This window comes from Pyrgilauda ruficollis, unplaced genomic scaffold (assembly GCF_017590135.1).
Source record: "Pyrgilauda ruficollis isolate IOZ18807 unplaced genomic scaffold, ASM1759013v1 scaffold247, whole genome shotgun sequence".
Lineage (NCBI taxonomy): Eukaryota > Metazoa > Chordata > Aves > Passeriformes > Passeridae > Pyrgilauda > Pyrgilauda ruficollis.
In genome coordinates, this window is record NW_024523789.1 from 737602 (window position 1) to 763793 (window position 26192).

Below are 26192 nucleotides of genomic sequence, written 5' to 3' on the forward strand. Positions count from 1 at the left end.
AGGACACAACTCCTGAGCCGGCAGAGCTGCCACTTGTGTCCCACCCAGCCAGCCCGGAGCTGCAGGAGGGGACATCCCAGCAGCTGCTCCAGGTGTCACAGCCATGGGGGTGGCACTGGGGACAGGCTGGTTTGGGGTGATAGTGGTGACAGGCTGGATTTGGGGTGACAATGAGAACAGGCTGGTTTTTGAGGTGGCAGTGGGACAGGATGGATTTTGGAGTTGCAGTGGGGACAGGCTGGATTTGGGGTGGTAACGGGGACAGGCTGGATTTGGGGTGGCACTGGGGACAGGCTGGAGGGTGACAATGGGGATAGGCTGGATTTTGGGGTGGTAAGGGGGACAGGCTGGATTTGGGGTGGCACTGGGGACAGGCTGGATTTGGGGTGACAATGGGGACAGGGTGGATTGGCTCTTGTCAGGAGCTCGCAGGAGAGCTCTGAGGGAGATTCTGGATCCCACCGGGAGGTCCCTGCAGGGCCGTGCTGAGCCTTTGTCCTCCTCATCCTCCTTGGATCACGACTGGATTGGGATTTATTCCCTTTTTTCCATGGCTCTGGCTGGGGATGCAGGGATCAAATCCTCTTTCCCAGCCAGGATCCAGCCAGAAGCTCTCTCCTGGATGTAAGAGGGATTCTTAAGTGGATTCCTGAGTGGACTCCTGGATGGATTCCTGGATGGATTCCCGGGTGAATTCCCAGGTGAATTCCCGGATGGATTCCTGAGTGAACTACTGGGTGGATTCCAGGGTGGATTCCTGGGTGGATTCCCAGGTCAATTCCTGGGTGGATTCCCAGGTGGATTCCTGGATGGATTCCCAGATGGATTCTCTTGTCCCTTGCACCCAGCACCTGTTGCAGGCTCCTCTGGATCCCCACCACATCCCAAAGGCCAAACTCTCCCAGTGACCGGCAGCTCCCAAGTTCTCCAACAAGGCCCTAAATCCCCATGAGAATCTCAGCTGTTATCCTGATTTTTGCCAACTCTTTTCTTCTCCCAGTGCTTTTCTGGCTGCTCTGGGAGTGAAGCAGAGCAGTGGGCAGCGCCAGGCCTCGAGGAGACCCAGCAGCACCAAGGTAAAATAAATAACCCCAAAATAGAAAACTTCTCCCCCAGGCTCTTCCCTTAAAAAAAAAAAAGAAAAAAAAAAAGAAAAAAAGAAAAAAAAAATCTGGCTTGGTCCCATCCTTCCCTTTAAACCCAGCCTCTAATATTTGGATTAATTTGCTTTTAATGCCTCCCAGGCTGGGAACTTGTAGGTGGAGTTTTTTAGCCCAAAAAATGAATTAAATCAGCCGAGTTGTATCAGCCAAGTTACAAACCCATCAAAACCCGGGGCCAGATCCTGATCTCATCCCCGGAGGGGGCGGACGGGGTAAATCAGCGCCGCTGGAATACGCGGGGAAGGATTTTGGGGAAGGATTTTGTCACGGAGCTCCGGATTGGAGCCGCCGGGTTTCTCATGGAAACACTGAGTGACTTTGGAGCGCAAGGCAGAGTCAGGCGTCTGTAAAATCTCTCTCCATTCAAGGGCTAAATATAGGGAGAGGAGCAGCAGCGATGTGACTGGCGGTGCTCGGGGGTAAATAAACCCTGGAGAGGCTCTGCCGGGAATGCCGGGGTGTCCTGGGGGCACTGCAGGGGGACCACCGAGCTGGGGATGATCCCACAGCTGCTGGAAAGGGGATTGAAGGGATTTTTCCTGCTTTTTCTCCCTCTTTTCCCTCTCCCTGCTCCTCCCTGGGCTGCAGCCGCCAGAGGTGCATGTTCAAGGCTTGGATTCTTGCCTGGAGTTTGGGATGCTGGTGGAAAAGGTCCCATCCCGGTCCCATCCCGGTCCCATCCCGGTCCCATGGCATCCACACCAATTCCCTGCTCTGCTCCCGGCTTTCCCCTCACTCCAAGGCCTTTGGAGACCCCAAAAAAATTCCCGCAGCCACGCAACTGCTAATTACCCATCACCACACTAATGAACCTCTCCTAGACCATTCCTGCTCACAATTACTCCAACAGCCCCGTTAATTCCTAATTAAGCAGCTCCTTCATCAGGGAAAAGGGCCTTGACAGGAGAAGGGAAAACGCCAGAGGAGGAATTTGGGGATTGGGAGGGATTTTTGCTTTATGGCTGTAATTAGGAGATGAAATTGTTTGCTCACCTACAGAATTCATCACCAAAGTGCCTCGGAGCCCTTCCCTTCCCCATCCCTGCACATTCCCGGTTGGAAGCACGGCAGGATTTAAATTTGTTTAGGGCCCGTTATTAAACCCCCCAAATTTGTGTCAGCCCAGGAGGAGCCTCTGGACTGCTTCTTCCCGAGCATCCCTGGGCAGGATGAGGGGAATTTTGGGATGCTGGATCCGTGTTTTTCCATGAATCCCCCCACCAGCAGCACCCGAGCTCCTCAGCATCCCCCCATTCTCCTCCCCAGCAATTCCCAGGCAAACAACTCCAGGGAAAACCCCCGAGATCCCGAAATGAACATTTTTCCCTCCAGTTCCGACCCCGTTTCATTCCTCACATCAAGGAGGAACCTTGTACTCGGTGTTTGCAGCGCGGTAACAGCTCGGGGACCTTCGTGGGCCCGAGGAAAGTCCCCGCTGCCGGCGGTGACAGCGCGGTGGGCGGTGCTGAAAGGGAGGGGAGCGAAGTGACAGCGAGGGAGAGGGAGAAAAACGCTCTGCCCGTCACTCCCGAGCTGTCAGCCCCGAGCCGGGGAGGCGGGGGAGCTCCCCAGCCCTACTTTGGGACCGTTCTTCCCTCCAGGGATGCGGGGAGAAGGTGCTGGAAGAGCTGGAGATGCCCTTGGTCCCACCTGGATCCTGGTGACCCCGCAGAGCGTGGAGGTGAAATCCTGGGATGCGACAGCAAGGGTGGGGTGACCCCAGCAGGGCCACTTTTGTCACCTCCACAAAGTTGTGGGGTCGGGAGCAGCTTTTCCAAACCCCCAAGAGACTCCCAAAATCCAAAATTTGGAGGTCAAACCAGCAGTGAAAACCCCAGGGGCAGCCCCTGTGCCGCACGTGGAACTCCAGAAAGCCACCTGAAGCCTCCAGACATTCCAGTCCTCCAGGATGCTCTGGATTCCTGCTTCCACAAAGGTCGATTTCCCTCCTAACCCCACCTTCAGGTGCTTGGGGGACGCTGGGTGACAATAAGGGGACATGACCACTGTTGATGCCACAGATCAAAGCTGTGGTGCCACCCAAAAGAGGGATGAAATACACAAAAGAGGAATGAAATACCCCAAAAAAGGGGTGAAATACCCAAAAGAGGGATGAAATACTAAAAATAAAGATGAAATATCCAAAAGAGGAGTGAAATATGCAAAAGAGGGGTGAAATACCCAAAAAAGGGGTGAAAATTAGTGGAAAAATGTTGGATTCAAAGGTGACCTCTTCTCAAAAGAAGAAGGAAGAGGGAATAGGGAAAACCAGACACATTTCCAAGTGCAACAAACCAGGAATGGCTCCTTTATTGGAATAATAACCATCAATAATGCATTGCTAAGGAGCTGCAGATGAGTGCAATTAAAAAAAGCAGCGCATTCCCCTAGCAAAAACCGAAATTATTCCTCACAGCTTCCCCGAGATTTATGGAAATGAAGCAGTTCCTGGAGCTCGGCAGAGCCGGGGAGCCCGGCAGGGGAGAAGGGAAAAAAATAAGGAAGGGAAAAAAAAAAAAAAAAAAAGAAAAAGGGCCCTAATGTAGGGATTTATAAATATTTTACAGCCGAGGAGGAGTGGGGAGCCATGGATATAGATGGGATTGCGGGCGGCCGTGGTGGGAGGAAGGAATTAATCACAAAAACGGAGGAGAAACTTTCCTCCAGGAGCACGTGGCTGCACCCACGTCTCCCGAGGGGCCCCGGCTGCCAGGGAAAGTTCGGAGTTTGCTCTGGGAGGTGCAGATGTGAGCCGGTGGTGATGCCCTCCCTCCCCTTGGCAGCGTGCCGGGCGTGGGGGAGGCACTGAGAATTCCTTGGGAAAGGCAGAGTGCAAATATTGACCAGGAAAAGCTGGTGGATAAGGGCTGGGAAAGCCACGCTGAGGCAGGAGGGGGTGATCTGGGACTTGGGGCTGCTCAGACACCCCAGAAATTCCCATCCCAGAGTGGTGGGATACCGGGGAGTGGGATAATCCCAGATTCCACAGCCTGGCATTCCCCAACTCCTGTCACTGTCCAGAGGGGCCCAGGACTGGGCTGGCAGCTCCCCCTCACCTCCTGCTGGGAAGGGAGCAGGGAATGAGCTCCAGGAAATGTCACCTGCGGTGGGGACAGCTGTGCCCCGTGTCCCTGGCAGGGAGGGGAGTGTCCTCTGCTTCCCTGGGAACAGCAGAGGATCAGAAGGAAGCCAAGGCCATTTCATGGGGTCCTGGAATGGTTTGGGTGGGAAGGGACTTTACGGCTCATCCTTGGAGACAGGGACACCTTTCATTGTCCCAGGTTGCTCCAAGCTGGCCTGGGACACTCCCAGGGATGGGGCAGTGCTCCAGGTTTGTGGAGCTGGAGCCGTTCCCACCTCCACAAAGAGCCCTGGGGCCAGAGGGAGGCTGGGGCTCCTCAGAACCTACAGGGATCCTTCTGAGGCTGGAATATTTTCCTTTTCCCTCCCAGTGCTTGGTTTGTGCTTCCCAGGGACTTTGCAGCAGCTGGAAAATCCCATCCCTGCTCCATCCCGGCTGAGCACAGGGACAATCCTGCACCAGTGTGGGGTCCCATTCCCAGATCCAAACCTGGCTCCATCTGCTGGGTCCTGGGTGCTGAGATCTCCATCCATCCATCCATCCATCCATCCATCCATCCGTCCATCCATCCATCCATCCATCCCTCCTCCCATGCCCTTGTCCAGCCTGGAAAAGCTCCGTGGCACCTACTGGGAGCCTCTGCAGGTATGAAACCCTCCCAGGGCTTCTTTAAAAATCCAAGAATTTCTCTTGGCCAGAGAGAAATGAGTCACGGCAGGGAGAGAGGGAGAGGAGCGGGAGCTCACGGCAGCAGGAGGAAGGAGAGCCGGCAGCAGGGCTCGGACACGCTGGGAAAAGGGATGGGAATTCACTGGGAAGCAGCCATGGCCTGGGACACCTGGCAGAGCTGGAGATTTGGGACACAGCCACTCTTAAGCTGATTTTCCCTGATTTTTGGTGGGATTTTCCCTGCAGGATTTTCCCTGTAGGGTTTTCCCTGCAGGATTTTCCCCGTGGACACCGAGCTTTTGGCACCCAGGAAATCCAGGCTTGGAAAAGCAGATCCCTGTCTTGCTTGGGAAGGTGACAGGGACATCCCAGCCACCTGCTGGGCAGGGCACTGCCCCCACACAGGGGAGGCTCAGGTTGGTCGCCAGGAGGAATTTTTCCTGGAAAAGGCAGGATTGGAACTGCCCGGGGAGCTTTGGAGTCCTCACCCCGGGAGGTGTCCAAGGAAGGCGTGGGTGTGACACTCCGGGTGACAACGCGGGGACCGGACACAGCTCGGACTCCACCATCCTGGCGGGATTCTCCAGCCTCGCTGGGATTCCGGGAACACGTCGGGCTGCAGGAACCACCTCGGATCCCCGGCACCGGCGGGAGGGTCGGCGCTGCGGCTCTGGCACAGATGTCCCTCCCTCCCTCCCTGCTGTGCCTGTGTCGCACATCAGCGGTGACGCCAGCAGCTCCTGTCCCCGCTGACTGCCGCGACAGCCGATGCCAGCTCCCGGCTCTGACGTGGGAACCTGTCCTTCATTTCCAGTGCCACCGAGCTGTTTTCTCCCTTTTTTTCCCCCGCTCCACACAGGACGTGACAGGCGGTGACGGAGCACCGGGAGGCCCCGGGCTTGGCACGTCCCGGCCTCCCGAGGAGCAATTAAGCTAACGAGGGCCACGGGCTGGGCTGGCAGCGTCCCTGGCAGCTCGCGGTGAACCCGGGTCAGGAATGACACATCTCATCCGTAAAGGATGGCGATGGATGAGGCTGAGCTCCGGGGAAAAAGAAAAAAAAAACAACCAAGGAAGGGCAGGAGGGGAGGAAGAATCCATCCCCAAAGGCCGGGAAGGGGATGGTGCAGCCCAGGGGATGAGGGATGAAGGATCTCTGCAGGATTGGGGTGCTGAGGGTTGGGGGTGGATGGGGCAAACGTCCGGGGTAGGTGTTGGAGGTAGAGATGCAAACCTGAGTCCAGGTGTGCTCCCAGATCCAAACCTGAGTCCAGGTGTGCTCCCAGATCCAAACCTGAGTCCAGGTGTGCTCCAGAGCCAAACCTGCGTCCAGGTGTGCCCCAGAGCCAAACCTGCGTCCAGGTGTGCTCTGCTGGTGGATCCCAGAGAAGAACACCTGGTGATGGAAAGGTTCCTGGGAAGAGCCCCCTGTGCAGGGGAGTTTCAGGGGTGGCAGAGGGCACCTGGCCTGAACAGGCATCTGGAGGAGGTTTCTGGATGGGAGAGCTTGGAGACTCTTCCAGGGCCTAAAGGGGCTCCAGAGGAGCTGGAGAAGGACTTGGGACAAAGGATGGAGTGGCAGGACACAGGGAATGGCTCCCACTGCCAGAGGGCAGGGATAGATGGGATATGGGGATGGAATTGTTCCCTGGGAGGGTGGGAGAGGCTGGGATGGAATACCCAGAGAAACTGTGGCTGCCCCATCCCTGGAAGAATCTAAGGCCGGGTTTGTGGGATTTGGAGCACCCTGGGACAGTGGAAGGTGTCCCTGCTCCATCCTGCAGACCCATCAGCTGCTCTTTGTGCCTCGTTCCCGGCAGAGCAGCAGCAGCCCCGCGGTGCCGGGTGTGGAGCAGACCGGGATCCTCATTCCAGGGGTGTTTTCCAGGGAAGGGCCCGAGCCGCGGCAGCGCTCTCAGCCCGCGATGGCCCCTCCCTCCCTCAGGAAGCAGAAGTTCGCTCCTTCCCTCTCGCTCCCCACTCAGATTTTCCAGTGACCCAGCGCTGATGGAAACTCAGCTGCTCTCTGGCCCTTTCTTCTCCAGGGTGTTCGGGTGTTGGGTTTTTTTAAATTTCCATCTGCCCCCCCAGCCCTGACTGACCCTTGGAGCACAAAGCATCACCTCTGGTGCTGGCACAGCACGGGGCTCACAGGGTTGTGCTCCAGCAGGGGAGATCTGCAGAGAAAAACAGAAAATTCCCGTTCCCAACTCCTTTGGGAACCCCCACAAAGGGGGAGCAGCCCTAACAGAGCCCGGACAAGAGACTGGCCCAACCTGGCCGGGGACAGGGAAGGGACAGGGAGGGGACATGGATGCAGCATCCCCTTTTCTTTGGGATTTCTCAGGGACAGCCAGGAGCAGCAGAGGCGAAGCTGCTGCCCAAAGGGACAGGCAGACCCCAGCCAGGGGCACCCAAACATCCAAAAGGGACAGCCCTGTCCCCCCTTCAGGTGACACTCTGATAACGCAGAAAATTCCGATATTTAAGCATATTTTGGGAATCTGGAAGCCGCTGTAAAAAGCTTCCCAGCCATGGAGAGCCTCGCTGGAGCTCCGGGCCACATTTGCACCTCCTTTCCTGGCAGCAAAACCACCCCCAGCAGGGCTGGATCCCGGCTGGATCCCGGCTGGATCCAGCCCGATTCCCAGCCGGCCTCGCTGACACGAACCCCCGACGGCATCTCCGGCACGAGTTCGGGCTTAATCAACTCCTCAATCACTCATTAAAAGCCCCAGGTTGGGATCCGCAGCCCGCGCTCGAGCGGAGGCACCGGCGGCCAACCAGAGCTCTCCCAGCGCTCATCCCTAAATCTGCTCCTAATTAGGAGTGGACTCACCCCTGCAGTTAATTGCTGGAGTTGTTCATTAGCGACTGGACACCCAGATCTGTATGGGAGGGGAGGCAGCAGGGTAATTAATCAGGTGTTAACTAATGAGGGGAGCGTCCAAACCCGTGCCAAAGTCCCTGTACCTGGCCGGGGGACAGCTGGTGGCTTCCAGCGGAAAGTTGGCTTTGGGACAAACGGGATTTGGGCATTTTTTTCCCGGCTCTGGCGGTGCTGCGGAGCCGCTGCTCGTGGGCGCTGGCAGCCCCAGGGGCTGTCGCTTGGCGTGACACAGCGCCGGTGTCCCCGCTCGCCCCGGCCCCGTGTCCCCGCCTGCCCGCTCCTTGTCACCGCGGCCGAGCCCCGAGGGAGCCGGGGCTGGGGCTGGAACTGGCGGCTCCGATTCCTCTGCAGCTACCAGGAGCTTTTAAGGCAGCAGGATCCCATTTTTCCCCCAGTTTTCCCTGGGTTTTTTCCCTGTGCAAACCTGGGGAAGGACAGGGAATATTCCCCATCCTGTGGCACCGCCCTCAGAGCAAACTCAGGAGGAGCTCAACCTTTCCCCAAACCTCCTTAAATCCATCTCAGCACTCCCGTGCCTCAGTTTCCCACCCCCGCAGGCTGCACGAGGCTCGGGGCACCCGCTGAGCCCGAAAGCTCTGGGTGCTATAATTAGGATTTAGGGAAGTGAGAGTCTTTCTGTGCCTCAGCATTTTCATTTTCCCTCAGCGTGGAAAGAAATAACACCCCCCACACAGCCAGACCCCCCAAGAAATCACCGCTGAAATCATCTGGGTGAAGCTCAGGGTCATTCCCGGGGGTTTGGAGCAGCTTCCAGAAGGTCAAGGAGGCTCTCGGGGCTGTTTTTGCAGCAGTTTGACCATAATTGGGCTGGTTTGGGGAGACACAAACCCTAGGCTCCCGACGCTTTTGCCGGGTCGTGGCGAGGGTCCCAAAAAACCGTGAGGATTTTGCTACCAAGGCGATCTCAAATCGAGATATTTAGGGGGAAAAAATTAGGGAAAAGTTAGGCAAAAACACGGCTGTGAAGTGAGGGAGGGGCAGAGCTGCGTTCTGGGCTAATGGCTGGTGAAAATACATTAAAAACTGGAGCAAAGCAGAGCCTGGAAGGCAGATCAATGCAAACAGCACGAGAAACTGGGACGCGGCTCCTAAGCCGGAGTGTTTATGGCTGGATGGCGGCGGGGCCGCCGTGACTCACGCTGGGCTCGGAACCGATCCCGGCTCTCCCGGGGACTGGTACCGCTCCAGGCTGCGTGATCAGAGCCCGGCATGGGCTCCGTGACAGCTCCCCGCTCCTCGAGGGGACAGATTTCTGCGTGAGGCAGCGCCATCCTCACAAAGTTGTGTTTTCTCAGTGATATTCAGGTTTTCCAGCCGGGCTGGGGGGGGTCAGAAAATTCCCTCTGGGGCAGGCGGGCTCTGCAGGCCGGCCCTGGATCCTCCCTAGGAGGGATTTTCGCGGCTCCTGCCCGCCTGAGGAGGGTGAGGATAACCCTGGAGAGGGAGAAACCCCCTAAAGATCCCCTCGAGCCCTGGGGCAGTACCTGGGAAGGTGGATGAGGGCAGTGAGAGGGATAAATGCGGGGAAATCCGTGGATAACGGGCACAGCTGGGCACGGGCACGCAGGAGAGGATGGATGTGGAGGGTGCCAGGGCAGCAGGATGGGCAGAAGGTGCCAAGGTCCCCGAAGAGCCGATGATAATGATAATTGTCACATACAATGATCATTGTGACTATGATAATTGTCATCGTATCCATGATGAACGGTAATCATGAATTGTGATCATTAACAAGCTCCGGGGCTCGCTCAGCCAACAAGGTCGGTGCAGCCCTTCCCGCTGCCTCCGCTGGCCCGGGGCCACTGCCAGCCCCGGGGCCACGGCGACATTAACCGGCTTTGTCACCAGCGGCCGTGTCAGGCGGCTCGCAGTGACACGGAGCAGCTCGGAGCGCTCCCGGAGCCCGGCCGGGGGTGGCAGCGCCTGGATCCGGCCGAGGCACCCGGGGCAGGTTTCCAGCGGCGCTCCCTGCCCCGCTCGGGTGTCACCCGCGTGTCCCTGCAGGAGATCCCGCTGGGAATGCGGCTTTAAGGACATCCTTTCCCAATTCCTGCTTCCCTGGAGCTGCGGAGCTCGCCCAGCCCGGCTGTGACCGTGCCCTGAGCGAGGAGCAGCCAGGCTGGCACAGGATCTGTCCCAAAACTCCGCTTCAGAGCCCAGAGTGATCCCGGGGATTTCTCTTCCCTTTCCTCCATTCCATTTCCCTCTGTGGCTGCTCCTCCTGGGATCCCTGAGAGAAAGGAAAACACCCACCCATCACCCCCCTGCTCCAACGGGACCCCCCAGTTCTCCCCCGCGGCCCGGAGCCCCCCAAATCCAGCCTCTTGTGCCTCTCGGGGGAACTTGGCAGCTCCTCCCGGATTAATCCCGCTCCCCGCCACGGGCCAAGGGCTCCGACAGGAATAAACACATCCCAAATGCCTTTCCATAAGGGGAGCGAACCTGCTGGCCGAGGTGCCGCTCTCCCGGCTCCTTTCCAGCCCGGCGGTCACCGTGGGCCAGCAGGGAAAGGCTCCGGCACAGCCCGGATTTGGGGATGTCCCCAAAGCCACCCCCGGGCAGCACCTCCAGTCCCCACCCCAACGCGGGAAGGACACAATGTAAGAGGCCGTGAATTAATGAATGAGTGTTAATTAGCCATAAGGGGGGGTGGGGGCTGGCTGTGCCCCCCTCGAAAGGCAGCGCTGCCCGGGGACCGGGGGTGGCCGCGCCCCTCGCGGGTGCCACCGCGGGTCGCGGGTGCCACCTCACCCACCAGCAGGGATTCCCCTGCTCCCAGCAGCTTTTCCCGTTCCCGTCTGTTTTCCCATCCTGCCGCGGAGATGGTTCCTTATATAAACCCTGCTAAGTAGGGCGGCCTTTTCTATCCCCTGCTGCCGTCGCTGCTGTCGCTGCTGGTGGCCCCGGGTCACCGCGCTGTCCCCTCTGCCCGCCCGGCAGCCGAGGGTGAGGCTGGGCTGCCCTGGTGCCCATTCTCATGCCAGGTTTTTGGGGTGGCAGTGGGGACTGGCTGGATTTGGGGTCACAGTGGGGACAGGCTGGTTTTGGGGTCACTCCCAGCCTGATCACCAGTTCATCCAGCAGGGTCCTGCAGGGCCCTGGGATGACTTTGGGGCAGGAATTTGGGATTGGGAATTTGATGGAGTGGCTGAGCCCGTGCTGTGCCCTCCCCAGGGAGGAGGGACAGAGCAGGTGGGGACACTGAGCAGGACTTGGTGGCTCTGCTGGCTCCCAGCTGGAACCAAACCCTGAGCACTTGGACCAAAATCCCATTTTCCAGCCCCAGTCTGGCTGTGGGTCCAGGGAGCTCCCGGGGCTCTGTTGGGATGCTGATCCATCGGGATCCTGATCCCAAACTGCCCTTCATGCTGCCACAGGGCTGTTCCTGCTCGGGGCTCCTCCATCCTGAGGGAAGCAGCCAGGAGGAATAAAACCCTGGCTGAGCTGGAGCAGCAGCAATTAAACCCAAATGATTAATCACAAACAGAGAGTGGCCATAAAACTTCCCAGCAAAAGCAGGGAGAGCTGGAGAGGCTCCGGAGCAGGGCTGGGCTTCCAGCAGGATTTGGAATTTCCCCTGGGTTCCCTTTTGGATTGGGACAAGGATGAGCTTTGGCTGGAGGTGTCTCCTTGGATGGATTTTCTTCCAGGACAGCCAGGGCTGCTCTCCTTGGGCTGGGAATGGGGGAAAACCAGGGCCAGGATTTCCCCAGGGCCTGGAATCCACCTTGGAATGTCTTTGGGATCCTCTTCCACCCCAAAACTGCTCCTCAGAATCCAGGGGAGCATCCAGGGCTTCATCCTGGTGCTGCACCGGGATTATCCCCAGAAAGGGACAAGGGGGACGCAGGTGGGGACTGCAGAGGAACAACCAGCGACCCCGAGCGGGAGCACAGCCCCTGGAATTCCGCTCTGGATCGCCGCACGGCAGCGTGAAGCAGAGCGCGGGGCTCTCCCGCTCCTCGGGGTGGGTTTAGGTTGGAATTTTCCCGGCGCGTTCGGATGGTTTTGTGTCCCTGAACGCGCGTGGGAGTGGCGGCAGCAGAGCCTGAGCTTCCCACGGGGCTGTTCCTGCATTCCCAGCGCATCCCAGGCTCCGATCCCAGCGCATCCCACAGCTCTGATCCCACCGCATTCCCACCGCATCCCACAGCTCTGATCCCACCGCATCCCACGGGGCTGTTCCCGCATTCCCAGCACATCCCACAGCTCCGATCCCAGCGCATCCCGCGGCTCTGATCTTTCATTCCCAGTGCTGTTCCCTCATTCCCAGGGCATCCCATGATGCTGTTCCCTCATTCCCAGGGCATCCCATGGTGCTGTTCCCTCATTCCCAGCACATCCCACAGCTCCGATCCCACCGCATTCCCCGCGCGCCGCTCCCGCCCGCGGCCGGGACCACAAAACTTTCTTCCCTTTGAGGAAAGGAAAGCCGAGGACCAGCGCGGCTCTCCCGTTGCCACGGCAACCCGCAAACATCCATCGGGAAATCGCCCGGGGCCTGCATCCTGCTCTCCCGGGCCTCGTTTTCCCTGCCCCATCCCTTCCTGGACATCCCGGGGTGTCAAATCCCGGTGGGAACTCCAGGAGAGGCCAAGGAATGTCCCCAACGCCCTCCAGTCCCCGGGAGAGCCGGGAAAGGCTCCTGGGGGACAGGGATGCTGTTTCCATTCCCATTTTTATGATGAGGGGTGTCCATCCCCCCTCTCTCCGCAGAACCTGGAGGCATTGCCGTGCTGGGAATGAAAATCCATTTCCAACACTTGATTATTCTTGTTAACAATAATTTTAAAATTTGGCTGGAAAAGGCGTTGCTGACCTTGGCACAAAGAGTGCGCAGGGACTCGTCACTGGGTGGGGAAAATGGGATTTTTGGCCTCATCCCAAATCATTAATCCCAGGAAATGCCCTGTGACTCGGGGCAGTGCTGATTTATTAATGCAGGCTCCCATCGCTGCCATCCTGGGGCCAAATCCTGGAATCATCCCAGGCATGGCTGCCCTGGCTGAGGGAGCTGCTGCGGGGCCGGGCTGGGGCTGGGGGGCGAGGGGGTGTGGGATGTGGGGCTGGGGGAGGTGGGTGCTGCAGGATTTGGGTGCCAAGGGATGCAGGAATTGTTGGGATGTGGGTGCTGAGGGATTTGGGTTCTGCAGGAATTGGGTTCTGCAGGAATTGGGTTCTGCAGGATGTGGATCCTGTGGGATTTGGGTTCTGCACAACGTGGGTGCTGCAGGAATTGGGCTCTGCAGGATTTGGGTGCCAAGGGATGTAGGAATTGTTGGGATGTGGGTGCTGAAGGATTTGGGTTCTGCAGGATTTGGGTTCTGTAGGATTTGGGTTTTGCAGGATTTGGATTGTGTGAGATTTGGGTTCTGCAGGATTTGGGTTCTGCACGATGTGGATCCTGTGGGATTTGGGTGCTGCAGGATTTGGGTTTTGCAGGACTTGGATCCTGTGGGATGTGGATTCTGTGGGATTTGGGTTCTGCAGAATGTTGATCCTCTGGGACTTGAATACTGCAGGATTTGGATCCTGCAGTATTTGAGTTCTCTAGTATTTGGGCTCTGCAGGATTTGGGTTCTGCAGCATTTGGGTTCTGCAGGATTTGGGTGCCACAGGACACAGTGCTGTGGGCACTGGCAAGTCCAGTGGATAATCACCTCCCACCTGGATCCAAGGATAACATTTCCTTGTGGATTTGGACCATTCCACAGCAGAAAAACCCTTGTGGGGTGAGCACACCCCTGAGCAGTGCAGCACAGCACCCCAAAAACGCAGAGCCACCTGGAAAACCCTCACCCCTTCCCATATTCCCTCCATCCCTGCAAGGAATCCTCAGCATTCCCTCGGTTCTCCTCCTCCCCCTCTCATCCCACCACCTTTATCCCACAATTTTTCCCAAATGGGAAACTCAGCATCTCCTTTTCCCTTCTCCTGTCCTGCTCTTTTCCACGATCCCGCTCCTTGAAAGCGAAATAAACCCCATTTATCACCCTAACGATTTTCATTTCCCGGCTCTCCGCTGATTTATGGAGCTGCTTCCCGGAGCTGCTGAAAGTTCAGGAATGGGCTGGGGGTGGCGAGGGACACACGGGGACACCGTGGGCTCCTGCAGAGTCCCGTGGCAGCACGAGCTGGGAAAAGGCTCAAAATAACCCGGAGGGGGTGACAGGGAAGGGACATTTCACCATCCCACAGCATGGAATCGACCCCGGAGCGGTGTGGAAGTGGGAAAATCAAAAAAATCACGGGATGTGGAGCAGCTGGTGACACCCAGCCTGTCCCCTGCAGCTGGCAGTGTCACCCGGCCCCGCTGGTGCTCGGGGTGATGGTGACAAAGCCCCCTCAAAAATCGGAGGGGTTTGAGGCCATAAATCCAAGGAATGTCACCCTGCCCTGGGTGTCCCCAGCACGGGCACAGGGGACGTGGGGCTTAAAAACCAGCGGGGTTTGGGTGTGGGGATCCCAGACCCCATCCCACAGCCCTGGGCACTGGGAGCCTTGGGAAAAGCCCCTTTGGAGACACTTCCCAATCCAGATCCTTCCAGCATTCCCATCCCTCAGCCAGTCCAGGTTGCCTGGATGTTTATTTTCACCTGCATTCATTTGCCCGCATCTCCCTCTTTCTCCTTATTTTATTCCCTTTCTGTTATTTTATTCTTCTTTTTTCCCTTATTTTATTCCCTTTCCCCCTTTATTCTATTAATCCCTTTTCCATTATTTTATTCTCCTTTTTTCATAATTTCCCCCCCTTTTTTCCTTATTGTATTGCTCTTTTTTTCCTTATTCCCCCCCTTTTTTCCTTATTTTATTCCTCTTTTTTTCCTTATTTTTCCCCCTGTTTGTCCCAAGTCCCGGCTCGATTCCAGGAGTTCCAGAATTCAGGAACAATTTGCTCCACGTGCCACTTTCCTGAAGGGATCGAAGGCATCTCCCAGGAATCTCTGTGTCACCAGGGAGGGTCCAGGAGAGGGAGGAGCCATGGGGACGGCGACAGCGGGGCCACCAGCGGCCACACCAGCTGCCACCCCTGGGTCACACACCCCAGGGGAAAAATCAATGTCCGATGGAAATTCCTCTGGGATGTGGGAAGTCAAATTCCCCCACCCTGCTCTGGGTGCACAAATGAACATCCCCCCAAAAAATAATCCAGCAAAAGGGGGAACTTCCCCCAAATCCTCGCAGTTAATTTCATCCCAACGAGCAGGGCCAGCAAAAAGCAGCTGGAAGCACCAGGGGAGGGAAATCATTTTAGTCGGGAATAATTCCTGGAGCAGCAATTTGGGCTGAGCCTGCTCTGCATTCCCACGGTTTTCCTTGTGGGGAAGATTTTCCCGAGCCCTGGAGAACTCGGGTTTCTGCTCGGCTCAGCCGGGTCCTTTCCCTGCAATCCTCCAGCTCCAGCATTTCTCTGATCATAAATTAGCGGTCCTCGCACTCGGCTCCCTCGGAGCTGTTTCTCTCTTCCCCCTCTCCAGGTTTTCCACATCCCACAGCGAGGGAAGATCCAGGCTCGGCGTGGTTATTTTAAAATCAATCAATCAGAGCTCCCCCTCCTCCCGTCCTCATCCTCGGCTCCCCGGCTGCTGCCCCGTCAAACCCCTCCCCAGCACAGCATCCCCCCCAAACCCACCCAAATCCCGCTTGGAAGAGCTCGGATTTAGGTCAAAATTTTTTAAAAACCGACAAACAAAAATGGGGGGACCCTGAATTGCCAGTGGGGGAGAGCCTCGTGCCCATCAGGCTGCTGGATGAGGTCCTTGGAAAAGCCGGGATTGAGGCGTGGAAGAGCCGCTCCCGCTGGAGTTTTCCTCCATTCCGTCACTTTTCCATGCCCAGATGGGAGATGATCCCCTGGGAATGGGGCTGGAGGAAATTTTCCCTTCTCCAGGACCCCCCAGGGTGGGATCCAGGAGCCCTTGGGTTGGGAGCAGCAGCAGGGTGGGAGAACATTCCCTCTTTTGGGGGGCCACGCTGCTGTCACCCCCCAAGGAGGTGACACTGCCACTCCTGGCTGCCACCGCCTCCCCCTGCTGTGCATCCCCCATCCCACCCCAGCACCCCAAACCCCTTCCCCCAGACGCAGACCCCTCAGAGCCGGGTTCATCCCGGGCCCGCATTCCCGGCAATTCACGCTTCCCATCCCGGAGCTCTTCCCAGGCTTTGTCAGGGCTCCTGTTGACAGGACCTAACGCGTGCCTGCTAAAAATAGCGGTGTGGCAATCACATCTCCCACCCCGAGCCGCTCAGGGCACGGGATCCCGATCCCAGAGAAAGCCAGGAAAGCCCCGGGATGCTGCAGGAACCCCCAGTCCCTTGGGAGTGCTGCAGGGAGGGGGCTGAGCCGGAGAAATCTGAATTTCTGAGTTTCTACGGATTATTTTTATACAGTTCGAGGGGGAGGGGGATGTGGAAAAAAACAAGGAATGTGTTTGCTGTGTTTTGATGCGTTTTTCCCTCCTCCTTTTTTTTTTTTTCTTTTAAATTTTTGGTTTTGTTTTGTTTTTTGTTGTCGTTTTTCCAGTGGTGGAGGGGAAAATTGGGAGAAGAAAAGCTCAGGCTGCTCCCCCCATCCCGTTCCCATTCCCATTGTTGAGTTTCCCTGGAGGGACCCCAGAGCTGTCCACACCTCCGGGATAATTAATGGGTGTCCCTTTCATCCCCTGCTCCCACCTAATCAATCCCAGAGCTGGGATATTCTGGAAAAAAAAAAAAAAAAAGGGATTAGAGCAGCACCATTAATAATGAGAATAATCTGTTAATCCCGGGGGGAATTAATGACTCATCTGGAATTAGAGCAGCACCATTAATAATGAGAATAATCTGTTAATCCCGGGGGGAATTAATGACTCCAGCAATGGCCCCGTTGGGATTGGGGCAGGAAAATGAGGTTTTGGTCATTCTGGGGGATTTTCCCAGCTTTTTCAGGGCCCACGAGGCTGAGAAGTTCCGTGTCCTTCCCTGGTTGCCGTTTCACATCCCTGAGCTGCAAGGGGACACCAGGGGACAGCTCTGTCCCCACGTGGTGGCCAAGGGACACCGGGCTGCTCCCAGTGGGGGGAAAAGGAGAGGAAATTTGGGCGAGGAGCAGGGAGAGGGAATTGGGAATGGGGAGCTGGAGCTGGAAACTGCTGAAGGGATAGAGGGAACTGCTGGGCACACACGGGGTCCCCAGGGGTGTCACACGCTGTCCCCAGGGATGTCACACAGAGCCCCCAGGGATGTCACACGCTGTGCCCCAGGGGTGTCACACACAGTCCCTGTGTCCCCAGGGATGTCACCTGCTGTCCCCCAGGGATGTCACACTCTGTGCCCCAGGGATGTCACCCGCTGTCCCCCAGGGATGTCACACTCTGTGCCCCAGGGATGTCACCCGCTGTCCCCCAGGGATGTCACCCGCGGTCCCAGCTCCTCCCGCAAGGGCAGAGAAGGAGCGGGTCCCGCTCTCCAGGGACATTTGGAGAATTCCCCAAATTCTGTCTCTGTTCTGGGGCTGGGAGCGGAGCGGGGAGGGCAGGACGGAGGAGGAGGAGGAGGAGGAGGAGAGGGGGCGGGGGCCATCTGGAGCAGCCGCAGGATGCTGAGCTGGCGGGGGCTCGGGAGCGCTGCGAGCCGGCGCTGCCAGAGCCGAGCGATCAATAAGTGACAGCCCAGCCCCGCCGAGGGAAGGTGACCTTGAGCGGCACAGCGACAAGGGAGGAGGGAGGCAGAGCCAGGAATCCGCATGGAAACGCTCCCCGGGCGAGGCAGCAGGGATGGAGGGGAGGACAGGGATGCGGAGCCCCGATGGCAGCCCCGGGGAGGGCTCTGTGCCCTCCTGGCTGCTCCAGGACAGGATCCCGGTGCTCGAGCAGGGCCTGGGGACAGTCCCTGCCCTGGGGACAGTCGCGAGTGGCAGGAGGGGGATGGCTGTTCCCAGCGAGGACACGAGGGCGCGATCAATAACTGCTCCAATAATCAATAACCGAGGCTACAACAGCCCCAGCTCGGCCCCTCCTGGTCCCTCCTCCCCGAGGGTGACAGGGACACAAAACCCACCCAAGGCTGAACCCCAACTCTGCCCCAGCAGAGCCCCCCAGGGCCACTCGCTGCTCTCGGAAATTTGGGATTTCTGTAAATCCTGGAGCCATCCCCGTGCTGCCCTCACCCTGCTGCCGCAGCCCAGCCCCTGCAGCTCCTCTGAGCCCTTCCCCGGATCATTCCCGGGCTGTTCCCGGTCCCGGCGGGCATTCCCGGAGACCCGAAGGCTCCAGGAGGGAGAGAGGGCTCCGAAGGGAAGGTCCGACATTCCCGGCGCTGCCTTTGCCCTCTAGCGGGACCAAGGCGAAGGACCCGCTGGGGAAATTCGGCCGATTCCCTCCTGCTGGAGCCTGATTTGCAGAAATCCCAACATTTCCAAAAGAAATGAGCAGCTCTGGGGGGGATTTGCTGCAGGAGAGTTGAGATTTAGGAGCCTTGGGTGACTTTGGGGTCCCCTCAGCCCCGGGGACAGGATGGGACAGGGGGGTCCCACCTTTTCCAGAGCTCTGGAGGGGCAGAGGCAGGGCTGGATTTGAGCAGGGGGCGCTGGGGGCTCCATCCCATGGGATCAGCGGGATAAAGGCTGGTGGGAAGGTGTTGGAAGGGTGGGTGGGATGGAGGAGGATGAGGGGGCAGCAGATCCGTGGGCTGAAGGGTGACACAACAACAGCGGCAGCAGATCCTGGAATTCTGGATAAAACAACTCCAAATTCCCATTTCCCAAGGATTTTGGGTCAACAATCCACGCCTGGGCTGGGTTTTGCACGGAAAAGGGGCGAGAGGAGGTGCCCACACCGTGCCAGCGCCGCGGGCGCCGCGTCCCTGCGGATGAGGAGCCGGATCCTCTTGGCAGGTTTTCTCCAGCCGCCTTCGGATGCCTCCCCGGGCTCCGAGGATGTGGGCTGAGCTCCGTGGTTTCAGTTCAGGGCTCTGGATTCTCCAGGGATGTGTCATCCCCCTCGCGGTGTTCCTTACATGTGGATAAAAATATGAGGGATGAATCCACGGCGTTGAAAATATCCCACAGGGCTGGGCAGCTCCCGTGGCCGCGGGGAGCCGGGATGAGCCCGGAGGTGTCAGCTCCAGCCCGGGGATCTGCTCCTGGTGGGGCTGGGGGACTCGGGGGTCTCCAGGGTTCTCTGCAGCTCCAAATCCATGGGTACCGTCCCAAATCCATGGGTACCCTCCTAAATCCATGGGTACCCTCCTAAATCCATGGGTGCCATCCCAAATCCATGGATACCATCCCAAATACATTTATACAATCCCAAATCCATAGATGCCCTCCCAAATCCATGGATACACTCCCAAATCCATTTATATAATCGAAAATGTATGGATACCCTCCCAAATCCATGGATACCATCCCAAATCCAGGGATACCATCCCAAATCCAGGGATACCCTCCCAAATCCAGGGGTGCTGGAGATCCCACCCAGTTCCAGGGCAGCTCCCAGTCCCTGTTTCCAGGACTGCAGCGGAATGAGGGGATGGAAGATTCCAGTTGCCCTGTGCGGGGATTTTGAGTTTTGCCCTCTTTGGGAGCTCATGGCGATGATCCAGCTGTGCCCACGTCACACCTGGATGTGCCACACCTCCCTGGAGCTGCACAGCTGGACCTGGGGACAGAAGAGGTGTGATCTGCTAAACTCAGGTAAACCTCATCCCACCTGGAAGTGCAGGGAAAGGGACAAATTCTGAGTCAAAGGGATGAGGGGAGGACCAGGCCCAGGCCTAGGCCCAGGATAAGGGGGACCAGGATCAGGACAAGGGCAAGGACAAGGAAGAAGAGGATGAGGAAGAGGAGGAGGAGAAAAAAGAGGAGGGTGAGGAGGAAGAGGAGGGTGAGAGGGAGAGGGAGGAGAACTCTGCTAGGCTCAGGTGCAGGCCAACCCCATCCCACCTGGAGGTGCAGGGAGCGCAGGCTCTCGGGAAGGGGCACCGGGATAAAATCCAGCTGGTTATCGGAGAGATGGAGGAACTGCAGCTGCTTCAGGTCCTGCAGGGAGAGCAAAGAGGTGAACCCCAACAGGGATGAACCCCTAGAGATGAACCCCCTAGTGATGAACCAATGAACCCTCTAGAGATGAACCCCCTAGAGATGAACCCCCTTAGAGATGGACCCTTAGAGATTAACCCCTTAAGATGAACCCCCTTAGAGATTAACCTAGAGATCAACCCCCCTAAAGATGAGCCCCTTAAAGATGAACTCCCAAGAGATGAATCCCAATAGAGATGAACCAATGAACCTCCTAAAGATGAACCCCCAAGAGATGAACTCCCAAAAGCTGAACCTCCTAAAAATGAACCCCCAAGAGATCAACCCCCAAGAGAACAACCCCCAAGAGTTGAACCTTCTAAAGATGAACCCCGAAGAGTTGAACCCCCAAGAGATGAACCTCCTAAAGATGAACCCCCAAAAGTTGAACCTCCTAAAGATGAACCCCCAAGAGCTGAACCCCCAAGAGTTGAACCTCCTAAAGATGAACCCCCAAGAGTTGAACCCCCAAGAGTTGAACCTCCTAAAGATGAACCCCCAAGAGATGAACACCCAAGAGTTGAACCCCCTAAAGATGAACCCCCAAGAGCTGAACCTCCTAAAGATGAACCCCCTGGAGCTGACCCCCCTGGAGCTGCCCCCCTCGTCCCGCCCCTGTCCCCCCGGGGCTGGCACCCCCAGCCGCGGGACGCACGCGGAAGGCCTCGGGGCGCAGCCCGGCGCTGGCGATGCGGTTGAGGCGCGCGTCCAGGCGGACGATGCTGCGGGGCAGCTCGGGCAGCGCCGTCAGGCGGTTCTCGGGCAGCAGCAGCTCCTGCAGGCTGGGCAGCCACCGGAACGCGTCCGCGTCCGCCCACGAGATGGAATTGCTGCTCAGGTCGATGCGCTTCAGCTTCTCTGAGGGCAGGAGGAGAACAGGGACAAAGCCACGGCGCTTTATTCCCCTCATTCCCCATCCAAATTCTGCATTTCCCCATCCAAATCCTGGTTTTTCCCTTGTTGCAGTGATGATTTTTATGCATTTTTCATATATTAATTCACTTTGTTGAGTGCTGTTTTACGGCTCCTTAGCTCTGGTGCTTTTGCCACCCTTTCTCTCAGATTCTAGAACAATCAGCTGACCTTCCAAACACATTCCTGGAATGTCTGGTGTTATTCCAAGGAGGGGACCTACAATAAGAAGTGGGGCAGAGTGGGGCTGACGCAGGGGTGAAACAACTGAACCTTCTATTGGACACACCAATTAAATATCCCAATTAATTAACCTTATAAAACTGTCAAAATCCTAATATACCTGTTAAATATCCCAATTAATTAACCCTATAAAACTGTCAAAATCCAAATATACCTGTTAAATATCCCAATTAATTAACCCAATAAAAAATGCAAAATTCAATTCCTTGTATGCCCATAGATACTGCCAGGATAAAATTCTGATTTTTTTACTTTTCAACTTATTCTTCTTGAGAGGAATCAGGGATTTGTCTTTCCAAACAAGCTGTGGGTCTGCTAGATAAAAAGGAGGCTTCATCTTCCAAAAATTTGAGACATCCCAGGGGAATGCCCCACAGCCTCTCCCTTTATTGGAATAAAGTCAAAGCACTCCTCTGTCTCCTTTTTGAACACAAACCTCTGATGCTCGTGGATTAATTCCCCTAACATTCTGACAAAATCCTGCTTTTTAACTTCCCGGTTCCAATGCCGCTGTGGGGGATTTTTCCCGCGTGGGGTGGTGACCCCGACGTACCGAGGCCGCGGAAGTCGCCGGCGCGGACGGCGGCGATGCGGTTGAAGCGGGCGTAGAGGTACGCGGTGTCCGGGGGCAGCGCCGGGATCCGCTCCAGCCCGGCGTCATCGCAGTACACGGAGGAGCCAAGGCACAGGCACAGCAGGCAGCTGGGCAGCCCTGGGGGTGCGTGGAAACAAGCCCCGACCCCATAAAATACCCCAGAGCTGCTGGAGGAGCCCAGCTGGCTGTGGGGACAGGGATCTGTGACACACGGAGCTGTCACAGCCCCCTGACCCCATAAAATACCCCAGAGCACCAGGAGGAGCCCAGCCAGCTGTGGGGACAGGGATCGGTGACACACGGAGCTGTCACAGCCCCCTGACCCCATAAAATACCCCAGAGCAGAGGGAGGATATGCCCACCCTGTGGGGACAGGGATCGGTGACACACGGAGCTGTCACAGCCCCCTGACCCCATAAAATACCCCACAGCAGTGAGAGGATGTGCCCACCCTGCCCACACTCTGGGGACACAGAGTTTGTGACACCAGAGCTGTCACAGCTCCCTGACCCCATAAAAGTCCCCAGAATAGTGGGAGGATGTGCCCACTCTGTGAAGACACAAATTCCATGACACCAAAACTGTCACAACCCCCCAAATCCATAAAATACCCCAGAACAGAAGAAGGAGTCCGCCCGGCTATGGGGACACAGAGTTTGTGACACCCAGAGCTGTCACAGCCCCCTGACCCCATAAAAGACCCCAGAACAGCAGGATCTGCCCACCCTGCCATGGGGACACGGAGTTGGTGGCACCCGGAGCTGTCACAGCCCCGCATCATCCAGGGAAGGACCAGAAACTCCCAGCAAAAAAACCCCTGTTAATAAATGAAGTGCCCAGGATCAAATCCCTCCTGCAGGACGAGGGGAGGTTAAAGCCCCCAAATTCAGCTTTTTACACCCAAAGCTCTCCTGGCCCCTTTAATTTTCCCACTGGGGGAAGCAGAACTCAAGAAAATTCTTTTGAATCAAGAAAAATCTGTCCCAGCTGTCCTCAAGGCCCCAGCACAGGGGACAGGACGGGTAAAACCGAGCCCACCCCCACACCTGATCCCCCTCCTCTCCCCCGAGGCTCCCCACCCCTTCGAGGGGGGGGTTCAGAGCAGCTCAGCACCAATTTCCTTTCTCCTCCCACTTAATTTTTCCCGGCCTGGAGTGACAGAAAAGGAATAAAGATATTTATCCTCGCTGCGGGATTTTAATTGTCACTAATCTAATTGCCACCGTCGCAAAGCCTCTGCTCATTAAAGCCTCGCTGCTTTGCTGGAGTTCATTTTTTCTCAGTAATTTCTCTCTCTGCAGCCCTCCTGCCTGGCTGTGTGAGCAAACTCAACCCCAAAACCCTGCAAAGAGCTGCTGGCAGCACCAGAATTCCCATTTTTCCCCTCAAAACTCCACCTGTGTGACATCCCAAGGGAGCACAACTCACCCTGCCCGGGGATGGGCGCAGGAGGCACGGGGCCAGCACCGCTCGGGGGCTGCAGATTTGGGGTTCCAGCCGTGGTTTCACCCAGCTCTGGGAGGGTTTTGGGGTCCTTGGGGCGAGGAGCCAAGGTGCCAACCTCGATCTGCAAGCATGGCTGGGTGTGAGCGGGGGTGACTTGTCCCCTCCGGGGTGGATGGCACTGACAAGGTCACAGGCCCTGGGTTGGGGTCATTAATTCCTTCTTGGGAAGCTCTCCAAGCTCTCTGAGGAACCCCCTCCTGGCCAGAGGGATGAAGGAATCCTCACATCCAAGAGCTGGCAGAGGTTTGGCTTGGATCAAACCTTGCCCAGCCCCGGGAGAGCTGCCAGGGCTGCTCCTCCTGCGGTGCCACATCCCTCCCTGGCACCAAATCCCTGTCCTGGGATGCAGCCAGGGGCTCTCCTGTGTCCCCCTCACCTTCGGGACAAGGTCCCCATAGTCATAGAGCTCCTCGTAGTTGCTCAGGTCCAGGATGTCCCCGTAGTTATCCAAGGTCACGTCGTAGCTGTCCAAATCCAGGTTTTCATAGAGGGTCAGCTCAGCCTTGGGCTTCTCCACCTTCCTCCTCTCCTTGGCTGGGACAGCCCAAAGTGTCCCCAGGCACAGGCTGGCCACCCCCAGCCAGCCCAGGGGACACATCCTGCACCTGGCCGGGGTCACCGCGCCGAGGGATGGCACCTGGAATGTCACCAAGGGCTGGGTGCGGGGCCGGGATGCGGCGGGGACAGCCCCGGGGTGGAGGGGACAGGCAGCCCAAATCCTGGGGGGACAGAGAGCCCCTGGAGGGGACAGACAGCCCCAAACCCTGGGGGGACAGACAGGACAGACAGCCCCGGGAGGGGACAGGCAGCCCAAACCCTGGGGGGACAGACAGCCCCGGGAGGGGACAGACAGCCCCCAACCCTGGGTGGGACAGACAGCCCCAAACCCTGGGGTGGACAGACAACCCCAAACCCCAACCCCCCAACCCCACATCCCTGGGAGGGGACAAGCAGCCCCGGGGGGAACAGACAGCCCTAGATCCGGGAAGGGACAGACAGCCGCTGTCCCGGCCCTGGGGACATTCGTGACCCAATCCTGGGGGGACAGACAGGACAGACAGCCTCGGGAGGGGACAGACAGCCCAAATCCTGGGGGGACAGACAGGACAGACAGCCCCGGGAGGGGACAGGCAGCCCAAACCCTGGGGGGACAGACAGCCCCGGGAGGGGACAGACAGCCCCAAACCCTGGGGGGACAGACAGCCCTGGGAGGGGACAGACAGCCCCGGGAGGGGACAGACAGCCCCCAACCCTGGGTGGGACAGACAGCCCAAAACCCTGGGGTGGACAGACAACCCCAAACCCCAACCCCCCAACCCCACATCCCTGGGAGGGGACAAGCAGCCCCGGGGGGAACAGACAGCCCTAGATCCGGGAAGGGACAGACAGCCGCTGTCCCGGCCCTGGGGACATTCGTGACCCTTTTCAGAGCATTTCACGCTCGGCTGTGCAGGAGAGGCCCCGCGGGGCTGCCGGGGCTGCCCGGCTTTCCCAGCCCCGGGGGTGCGGAGGGGGTCGGGGGTTGATGAGGGGGTCACAGCTCTCGTGGCAATGGGTGGAACCGGCCACTGGCCCACCAAGCCCAGCAGTGGAGGAGAACCAGCCCCAGCAGCCCCGGAACTGCTGCTCCTCCCTTCTGCTCCCACATCCAGGCTAAATCCCGGTCTAAATCTGCTTTTCCGACATCCTGGCGGGCCAGAGACCACGGGATCCGTGTGACAGCACGGGGACATCCCCCAGTCCTGGCAGCTCCACATCCAAACCCTCCAGGGCCCATTCCCACAGGAGAATTCCCTCCCTCCAGGCTTCCCTCCCGCGGGACACCCACGGCAGAGCAAGGCGAGGGTCCCGACCCCCTCCAGCCTTTCCCAATCCCAAATCCCAAATCCACCACCCAGCCCAGAGTGTCTTCACTCCACCCTGAGGATGCTGCTCCCAAATTCCGGCTGTTTTCCCCCAGATCTGCCCTTTCCCAGTGCTCCGAGCCCCCTGCAGCCCCCAAACGCTCCCATCCCCCCGCTGCCCCAGCCCGGGGGGGGCTCCGGAGGAGCCAAGCGAGGCCGGCACGGACGTACCCCCTGTCCTTCCTCCTCCTCCTCCTCCTCCTCCTCGGCGTGCAGAGCCCCGCTGGGCTGCAGGGGCTGGGGAAGGGCTGCCGGGCTTTTAAGGCACGGAGAGGAGGAGGAGGAGGAGGAGGAAGAGGAGGGGGCTGCTCGGGGGTCTGGCCGAGGGGACAGGCAGGACGCGGCCAATCAACCCCGCGGTCCCCTGCTGGTCCTTGCATTGTCCCCAGGGCCAGGCGGCTCCGGAGGTGGCTCTGCTCCAGCAGCCCCAGCTGGGGGGGGGGGCTGAGAGGGGCGGGATTGGAGGGGAGCGAGCGGTGACATCTCCCGGGTGTCCCCACGGGCGGTGGGGACACGGCCCCGGGCGGGGGGACAGAGCCAGCGCCACCAGGAGGTGCCACCAGGCAGGGACTGCCGGCTGTGCCCGGCCCCAGGGACGCCCCAAAGCGCCGGGGGGACCCCAGTGAGCAGCGCAGGGTTTGGGGGGGCTGCAGAGACCCCCCCCCGGCAGCGATGGATGGGGACATTGAGCTCACCCAGCCCAGTTCCCCTCCCGGAGATCGCAGCACCCCAAATCTCCACTCTCTGGGGTGGTTTTAGGGTTTTTTGGTGACAAGGAGCCGCTCTGGCTGCAGGGGGGCTCAGCACCCCAAATCTTCACACATTGAGAGGTTTTGGGGTTTTTTGGGGAGGGGGAGCCGCTGTGGGTGCAGGGGGCCTCAACACCCCAAATCTTCACTCTCTGGGGTGGTTTTGGGGTTTTTGGGGACAAAGAGCCGCTGTGGATGCAGGGGGGGCTCAGCACTGCTCCCCTCACTGGGACAGGGTGTGAAACCCCCCCGTGCCCCCCTGTGTCCCCAGGGACAGAGCTCATCTCGGGGGGCCACGACCCTCCTGGCTGGGGGGGGTGTCACGGCGGGGCTGGCGCACCCCGGGAGGGGCAGGGCGGGCACCGCAGCCCCCCCTGGGCAGCCTCGTGCCCACCCACCC

At 58.3% G+C, this 26192-nt stretch overlaps 1 protein-coding gene across 1 annotated transcript; it reads right to left on the reverse strand.

Annotated features, from left to right (window-relative positions):
* Positions 1-9511: 9511 nt before the first annotated feature.
* OPTC (opticin) lies at positions 9512-23737 on the reverse strand. The gene is made up of 6 exons (XM_041470530.1): positions 23516-23737; positions 23062-23200; positions 21592-21750; positions 20539-20741; positions 19749-19844; positions 9512-9823 (listed from the first exon to the last, which is right to left on the reverse strand). Exons 1-6 carry the CDS (start codon positions 23735-23737, stop codon positions 9512-9514), a joined length of 1131 nt encoding a protein of 376 aa, XP_041326464.1.
* Between the last annotated feature and the right edge of the window lie 2455 nt (positions 23738-26192).

Excerpts from the sequence above, each read along its gene's own strand:
- OPTC (XM_041470530.1), bottom strand. The coding sequence starts at position 23,737 with ATGTGTCCCCTGGGCTGGCTGGGGGTGGCCAGCCTGTGCCTGGGGACA. Across the intron at positions 23,201-23,515 it reads ATGGGGACCTTGTCCCGAAG|ATCGAGGTTGGCACCTTGGC; the intron begins GTGAGGGGGACA and ends CCATGCTTGCAG. Across the intron at positions 19,845-20,538 it reads TGCGCCCCGAGGCCTTCCGC|GACCTGAAGCAGCTGCAGTT; the intron begins GTGCGTCCCGCG and ends CTCTCCCTGCAG.